Source organism: Tursiops truncatus, chromosome 15, assembly GCF_011762595.2.
Source record: "Tursiops truncatus isolate mTurTru1 chromosome 15, mTurTru1.mat.Y, whole genome shotgun sequence".
NCBI classification, from domain to species: Eukaryota; Metazoa; Chordata; class Mammalia; order Artiodactyla; family Delphinidae; genus Tursiops; species Tursiops truncatus.
The window spans coordinates 16,350,550-16,359,320 of NC_047048.1; the positions used below are offsets into that span (position 1 = coordinate 16,350,550).

At 48.3% G+C, this 8,771-nt stretch overlaps 1 protein-coding gene across 1 annotated transcript; it reads left to right on the top strand.

The window, feature by feature from the left end:
• The first annotated feature begins 7,096 nt into the window (after positions 1-7,096).
• NUPR1 (nuclear protein 1, transcriptional regulator) lies at positions 7,097-8,545 on the top strand. Its single transcript, XM_033840952.2, has 3 exons — positions 7,097-7,379; positions 7,781-7,930; positions 8,263-8,545. The coding sequence occupies exons 1-2, from the start codon at positions 7,268-7,270 to the stop codon at positions 7,915-7,917; spliced, it is 249 nt and encodes an 82-aa protein (XP_033696843.1). The 5' UTR covers positions 7,097-7,267; the 3' UTR covers positions 7,918-7,930; positions 8,263-8,545.
• The last annotated feature ends 226 nt before the right edge of the window (positions 8,546-8,771 follow it).

Below are 8,771 nucleotides of genomic sequence, written 5' to 3' on the forward strand. Positions count from 1 at the left end.
CTTCTTCCTCTGTGACATGCCGCGCTGCCCCTTGGGAAATGTAGTTTTCAGTTTACACACTGTTCCCGACTCAACTGAACCTTATTTTACCAAACCAGGGTCCTTGTGTGTTTTCAGTATCCTCTCCCATTCCCCAATAAATGCCTCTATAAAACAATAATACTTTTTTTAAACGAGCAGATTGTTGATTGAAGTGGGAGCAGTGGGCATATGAGAATTCTCTGTACTTTCTGCCTCAATTTTGCTGGAAACCTAAAACTGCTCCAAAAAATAAAGTTTATTTTTAAATTCTTTAAAAACAAATAGAAACAAGCAGATCTGTAGACCCAGAAATCATGCTTTTAGGGAATCTTCCCAGGAATGTACTACAGTTGTGTGAGCAAGTATTTAACTACAATGGTCTACATCCTAGCATCTTGTAATTTCTTACATAACCCCTACCAAAGTTTATAATTATATATTTTTTTCGATTATTTGATACACTTGCCAGCTCAATAAAGTCAGGATCATCTCTTTTAGTCACCTATGTATTCCAGCTACCTAGCATAGTGCCTGGTATATAATAGGCCTTCAATATTGTTTTATTCATTAGAAGAATCTCAGACATCAACACAAACTGTTTCAGCCCAAAACTTAATGCATCATTTTCTTCCTGCAAGCTTGCTTTTCTTTCTGTGGTCTCTCAATAAATGGCATGACCATCTACCCAGTCTCAGCTTTATATCCTGCATTTTATGAGGCTTATGCTAGCAAGGATTTCACATTTTCGTGTTTGTAGGAATCTCAGAAGCTATTTCTCCTGAATGTCAAATACCAACTTCAGATTCTCCTCAGGGGAGATTTGGCACTCACAACTTTTTGTTTGTTTGACTTTAATTTCTTATGTTTCCTACAATAAACATGTATCACTTGATTAATTTTTAAAAGTGTTTAGGAGTGTTGCCCATATTGTAAGAGGTAGCTCTGTCTTCCCCTCCACATCCAGATTTCTCAAAAGAATCATCTGTCCTCCGTTTTCATTTTCTTACCTTCCACTTGGCAGCAATGGCCTAAGCCGGCAGCTGGGAGTTACCCTTGATATCACATTTTCCTTCCCAGCCCATATTCAATCCATCACTAAGTGTCTGCAGTTCACATCTGTTGGGCACTTACTATGTATCAGGTACTGTCATATAGGAGAAAGTTAGAACTGTGGAACTGACCAGAACACTCCCTTTGTCTGGGCCGCATAGTTCCGTCCTGTGAGAAAGCTACAGCATGGCAAAGAAATCTGGGCCTTCTTCATCTATCCGTTAAGTCTCATCACTTCAGAGCAACACATCTGAAATGCTTTTCCAAAGAGCCTTGAAAAGTCACAGCAACCTTCACTGACGGTCTCTTGAGGGCATGTGGAGAGAGTTACATATCATACTTTCCTAACAATCCCTTTACAAATTCCTCCCTTGACACAGAGTTCCACTGCTGGGGGCCATGCTCACATCCTTCTCTGCTCCTTGGTTTCTCCCCCTTCAGGATTGGCTTTTTACATGGTTGCTTCAGGGACCTTCTATGTAAAGCCAGCCTCCAATCTCTCAGATTGTCCCTGTTCATGCTCACCCATCACCCACTTAAGCAAAACAAAAAGCTCTCTTCAACCTGACCTCATGTGGCAGGCAGGTGGGAGATATTGTAACTACTGTATTCGCATTTAATGGTGGTTTTCCTTGACATAGACAAAAAAAAACATATCATGACCAGAAGGTGGCATAGTATGCATGGAACCCAATGGAGGAAAGGGATGAAATAAACTGACACTTAAAAATTTCCTTTCGGAATTCCCTCGTGGTGCAGTGGTTAAGAATCCACCTGCCAATGCAGGGGACACGGGTTCGAGCCCTGGTCCGGGAAGATCCCACATGCCACGGAGCAACGAAGTTCGTGCACCACAACTACTGAGCGTGTGCGCCCTAGAGCCCACGCACTGCAACTACCGAGCCCACCTGCTGCAACTACTGAAGCCTGTGCGCCTAGAGCCCGTGCTCCACAACAAGAGAAGCCACCGCAATGAGAAGCCCGCGCACCGCAACGAAGAAGAGCCCCCACTCGCCACAACTAGAGAAAGCCCGCGCGCAGCAACAAAGACCCAACGCAGCCAAAAATAAATTTAAAAAAAAAGAAATATATGATTTAGGTCAGTTCACAGACAATGACCTCTTTATTGACTGCACTAGAGTGTCAGGCTGCTCCCATCTCTATTATTTCAATAAATGTAATGCAAAATTTTGGATTATAGTATACATGATGTTCTGTAGACTACTTTTTTCACTTAACAGTGATTTATGGACAACTTCTCATCAGGGCTAGAGATATAGCTTATTTTTTTTAATGGACACTTAAGTTGTTTCCTGTTTTTCACTCTACAAACAAGGCTGGGAGCATTTTTTTTTAATAAACTTATTTATTTATTTATTTATTTATTTTGGCTGCGTTGGGTCTTTGTTGCTGCTCGCGGGCTTTCTCTGGCTGTGGCGAGCGGGGGCTACTCTTTGTTGCGGTGCACGGGCTTCTCGTTGCAGTAGCTTCTCTTGTTGTGGAGCACAGGCTTAGGAGCACGAGCTTCAGTAGCTGCAGAACGTGGGCTCAGTAGTTGTGGCTCGCGGGCTTAGTTGCTGCGCAGCATGTGGGATCTTCCCGGACCAGGGCTCGAACCCATGTCCCCTGTGTTGGCAGGAGGATTCTTTCTTAACCACTGTGCCACCAGGGAAGACCTGGGAGCATTTCTATAGGAGACTTCTCAGGGGGTATGTGCGTTTAACATTTTTATCAATATTGCATCCATTTATACTCAAGGTGATGTTATCACACAGTCAAGAATAATTCCAAGCACAGCAGCCAAGCTTGAGGGTTTCCCTGGACTTGGGACTATAAGGTCATACAGACGTATCTTGTTTCACTTCATTGAAGCTTCTTGAGTCCCCTTGGTATACAGTGATGTCACCAACTCACCTTGATGACATATCCTGCCTTCAACGGACGCTCCTGATCCTTCGAGCCAAAGACTTCTGCACATCCCTCAGGCTATCCAGGATTTCCCGACTTGGATGGTTTAACTCCTGGAGTTGGGCATGTCTTGCTGTCTTTCTCACATTAGTTCTTGTTCAAGCTTCACTGCCTCCAGGAAGTCTGCCCTGATCCTCTCACAACCCCCTCCACCTGCCCCACCCCATGCCCTGCTGGGTTAGGTGACCTCTGGAGAGCTCCCCCAGCCCCCTGTGTTTACTCCAGGCTGATCATACTGGGTTGTAATAGGCATGCTTGGCAATCTCCTGGAATGTCACGAAGGTATAGCCATAAGCAGAAAGAAAATAAACTTCCTTGTGGCTGGCCTATGGTTAATGGCCTAACCACACCTGGAGGCAAGGGGATGGAAAACACACCTCCTGACTTTTCCCACTGAGTCATCTTTTGGGTCCTATAGGTCCAGTTGATGGGTTCGCCAAAGTCCCTTCTCTCTTGGGCACCCTCGCCTGCCTGCCCCTCCCCCCAGGGTCTAGACTTCATTCTTCCAGCATGTGCACGATCAAGGCCAGAGTGACCTTCTTTCCTGGCTCCATGAAGGACAGTCGCGTGTCTTCACAGTCCTCTGTGGGACTAGGATTGGGCCTCTCTGTTTCTTCAGAACGGAGCATCTGGAAGCTGAAAAACCAATATTGATCTCAGCATAGCTCTATGTATTCAACTAGTCATTTATTGAGCGCTGACTCTGTGCCAGGCATCAGGGATAAGGTAGACAAGATTCCTGCTGTCGTGAATAATGATAATGATAGCTAACATTATTTAATGCTTACTGTGATCTAGGTACCGTGCTAAGCCTTTATAAAAATTGGTCCCTTAATCCTCACAGCAATCCTCCTAGGTAGGTACAATTATTAATCTCATTTTACAAATGAGGAAACCGAGGCACAGAGAGGCTAAATAACTTGTCTAAGGGCATACAATTGGTAGAACCAAAGTTTGGACCCAGGCAGTCCCGCTTCAGAGCCTACTCCTTTATTTTTTTATTATTTTATTTTATTTATTTATTTATTTTAGCTGCGCTGGGTCTTCGTTGTGGCGCACGGGCTCTCTAGTTGCCATTTGTGGGATCTTAGTTCCCCGGCCAGGGATTGAACCCCGGCCTCCCGCACTGGGAGAGTGGAATCTTAGCCATTGGACCACCAGGGAAGTCCCAGAGCCTACTCCTTTAACTGCTAACTAAACTAAACCAGTGATTGTATTCTAGTGGGGACAAATCATGGAGAAGTAAACAAATAAAAAAGAGATTTTTGATTAGTAATAACTGAATGCCCTGGAGAAAGTAAAATGAAAGGGTAATGTACTGAGGGGATGCATGGTATTCTGGATAGGAATGTGCACTAATCTTGCTGAAGACCCACCTCCCCCAGAGCTTCCAGAGGGCGCAGTGTGTAGTTCGGTGCAATACCTGGCTTGGTCCCAAGCAAGCACTGACTGTCTGGGAGGAAGGGAGGAAGGAGGAAACCCTGACAGATGCCTCCATACACACAGCTGTCAAACTTTTGCCGGTGTTTGGTCAGCTGTGCTGACTCAGAACGAGCCCCGGAACTAGGGTCAGGTAGACCGGGGGAGGAATCCTTCACCACTCACCAGCCGTGTGACCTTGAGCAAGTCACTCTCTGAGCCTCGGTTTTCTTTCTTTGAAGACTGGGAGAAATAGCAGTGTACTGTGGGCCGGGTCTGGAGGAGGCCCTTTCACATAGCAGGGTCTGTTGCCGTTCTCCCTTTACAGATGAGCAGACTGAAGCTCAGAAGTGGGCTCAGGGGCTTCCCTGGTGGCGCAGTGGTTGAGAGTCCGCCTGCCGATGCAGGGAACGCGGGTTCGTGCCCCGGTCCGGGAAGATCCCACATGCTGCGGAGCGGCTGAGCCCGTGAGCCATGGCCGCTGGGCCTGCGCATCCGGAGCCTGTGCTCCGCAACGGGAGAGACCACAACAGTGAGAGGCCCGCGTACTGCAAAAAAAAAGAAGTGGGCTCAGGACTCTCGCAGCTGGTAACCCGGAGTCCTGGTGGCAGAAGTGAATGAGTGAAAGACCGTCCCCTAGAGGTAGGTCGGGAATTTGTGGGCGTGTTCTCCGTAGTCACAATGATCTCAGGTCGGAGCAGGACAGTCGGTCGTACACAGAATTGTCCTACATCCTGTACGACGTCTGACTGTCCTGCTAGACATTCACGAAGCTATTAAAAAAAAAATTATTTCAGTGACCCGACCCCACCCCATCTCATGTCATGCTAGAGGGAATGATTTTGCTACTACATTTAGTGGTAAAGCCCCACTACTTTGCAAGAACTCCGTATTTCCTAATTTCTCCACCTTAAATTGCCTGGTCTGTTTGTATTTTGGGGGTTGATTTTTGTTTTTCTTTCTGGCTGCACCGGGTCTTAGTTGCAGCATGCAGACTCTTAGTTTCGGTACCAGGGATCGCAAACCCAGGGCCCCGGCATTGAGATCCCGGAGTCTTACTCACCGGACCACCAGGGAAGTTCCAGTGTGTTTGTTACTTTTGTTTAAGTTATGGTTATTTTCCTCTTTCTCTTATCATCTGGCCTGTTATTATTATCCCCATTCTGTTTTTATTCACTTTCATTTCCTGGGTGTTAAAGAACTCACAAATCACCCAAATCTGGAAACCAGAAGCTGAATTTAATTCTGGCTCAGGCCAGCGAGAAGAGCAAGCCGAAGTGATGCTTCTTGTTCTGCAGAGGACGAGACCGGGTTATTACTGGGTTATTATTCGGCGAAGAATGGAGTTTAGGTAACATGGAGATGAAACAGTGTTTCAGTGGGCTCACAGCAAAGTGGGAATGTGAGCAGGGAATTAACACCTGCCCTGGGCTGAGAAGGTCCTCTTGCACTGGAAACCACAGAGTTAAAAAGAAAAAAAAAAGTGGAATGTTGTGCCTGCTTCCTTCCCTGCCCCTGGTGCTGAAGCCTCAGCTGAAGCATGAGTGGGCAGCCCAGGGTGTGGCCTCTCTGGGTCAACGTGACCCACACAGTCAGATCCTTCAGGCAAAAGAGGAAAATTCCACTTTTCCATGTTTCTTATCCAAACCCCTTCTTTTAATTCATATTAAATTAGCACAAACATCTGTTTACTTCACAATGTCTTCTACCTCAGTATATCTATGGTTTGAAATACATATTATTTTATTTTAAATTAATTTCCTCTACGTCTCCTTTACATTACAGGGAGGGCATTATATTGAATTGTTTGGAAACCATGTGCTCAACTCATACAGTGCAGCTTACACTGTAGCAGGCACTGTTGCAGGTGCCATGCCATGGATTATCTCATTAGATCCTCTCCCCAAATCTATGAGGTAGATACAATTATTATCATCCGCAGTTTATAGAGGAGAAAACTGAGGCACAGAGAGGTAAAGTGACTTGTCCAGGGTCACACAGCATGTAATGGATCAAGGGTTTGAATACAGGGCATCTGGCTCCAGAATCAGCTTAACCACTCTGCTAGCCTCCCTCTCAGGAGTGGGAGATTACCTAGGGACCCCCATTTCAGGATGTTAAGGGGGGGTTCCAAGGTGTTTCTTATAAAAAAGTTGGGTTGAGTGTGATCGGGGTGAGAACCAATGACACAACACAGAGTGTGTTGTACCCTGTCCCAGCTCATTCTTCACTCCATGTTCTGCCACCATGGTCCTGAGTCTGAGCCAGAAGTGGGTGGGGGTGAGGGTCAGCTGTGCGGCCATGACCCCCAGCCCAGGAGGGGCATGTGGCAGAGGGCGGGAGATGGATAGGAAGGAGTCAGCCAGGTGAGGCCCTCAGTTCCCTGCGGCCCTCTATCCCAAGGGCTGTTTATGCCCAGACCCTGCCTCTTACCTCCCCCCACCCCCGAGGGGCGGGGATCTCCTCAGTGGAAAAATACCCAGCTGGGCGAGCCCCAGTGAGAGGGAGGGGGCGAGGGGAGCTGGGACTCACAGGACCGACTCTTTCCCCTCTCTGACAGATGTTTACTGGGCTGGGTTCTGGGAAAAGGCCAGATTGCATCAGACAGGGCCTGAGGGGTTGGAGCCAGACTGTGGGCTGAGGAGGAGACTGTGGCCTTGTAAGTTGGGGCCAGTGAATTGGGAGGTGTCAGCAAAGCAGACACAAACAAAGCTTTAGAAGACGAGAGAGAGAGAGAGAGAGAGAGAGAGAGAGAGAGAGAGAGAGAGACAGACAGACAGACAGACAGACAGACAGACAGGCAGACATCATGGCCACCATCCCGAGAGCAGCCAGCCCGTCCACGCAGCCCCCAGGCCCAGAGGATGAAGACCCCAACCTGGATGAGTATGACCTCTACAGCCTGGCTCATTCTTACCTGGGTAAGGCCTGGTCCTGCCACCTTCCTTGTCCTTCTGTCTCCAATGCCCACCCTCACAAACAGCCTGACCACCCCCCTTCCCAAACTAGGATCCCTCCTTGGGCTCCTGCCCATACATCACCCTTCTCCAGCATGTTCCCTTGACCCCTCAAGTCACCCCCTTCTTACCTCTCATCCAGTGAGCTCTGTCCTACTAAGCCCTGGGAACACACGCACTCCTAGAATATTAGAGCAACATCATTCCACAGACGGGGAAACAGGGACAACGACTGCCCTAAAGCTACATGGTGATGCCCCCCAGCCTCCCGACTTTAACCCGAGCTCTTTCCACCCCTGCCCTCTGGACTCCCTGCGGCTCACCCCTCTGCCCACCTCACCACCGCCTCTCACCTCGGTTCCCAGGAGTGGGAGGCCGGAAAGGTCGCACCAAGAGAGAAGCCGCCGCCAATACCAACCGTCACAGCCCTGGTGGGCACGAGAGGAAGCTGGTGACCAAGCTCCAGAACACGGAGCGGAAAAAGCGAGGGGCACGGCCCTGAGACAGAACTCGAGGTAAGGCATCAGGGGGCCCCGTCCGCAGCACCAGTAGAGGTCTCTCTGCCTGGAAAGGACAGGCCTGAATGGGCGAGGTTGGGTGGGAGGAGGGATCCAAGAATTGTGGTCTCAACATAGAATAAAATGAGAGAGACTTTTGAGTTTCCTAGTGACCAGAGCAAAGGGAGAAACAGACCCTTTCCAACTGGAGCAAAATTTGGTTTACAAAGAGGGAAACTGAGGCCCAGAGAGGGTAGGGTCCTTCTCTGGAGTCACGGAGCAAGTGAGCAGGAGAGGCAGAATTAGAACCCAGGCCTCTGTGCTTTCACCACCTGCTTTCCTTCCCCCAGATGAAGTCAGAGCACGGACACCCCACAGCGACGGAGACAGAACTGCGAGGAACCAGCCCCTGGGGCGGGATCCAGGCCTGCTTGCCCCCGCCCCCAGGACTTAGCCCACCTGACTGAGGTTCCGAAGGGCCACCAAAGAAGCAGCCCCAGCCCCAGAAAAAAAAACAAGATGGGGAACAAGAGGCGGAGAATAAAGAGAGGCAGAATCATGAAGGTACCCCTCAAAAAGAAAGAAGAAACCGGAGCTCCCCAGGGTGACAGCGACAATAAACAAAGTACAGCAGCTGCAGCCTGTGTGTGTGTTTTTGTCGTCTCTCTTTGTGTGGCTTTTTGGGTGCACATTTCTGCCAGCAAGTGTCTGCATTTGCATGAACCAATGAGAGCATTTTGGTGAGTGAGTGTTTTTGGTTGTGTGTCTGGGAAGGGGCGTTTCTAATTTTGTTTGGGCGTGGAGGTGAGCATTTTTTTTTTTTTTTTTTTTGTATACATGTGTTTTGGTGCATATGTTT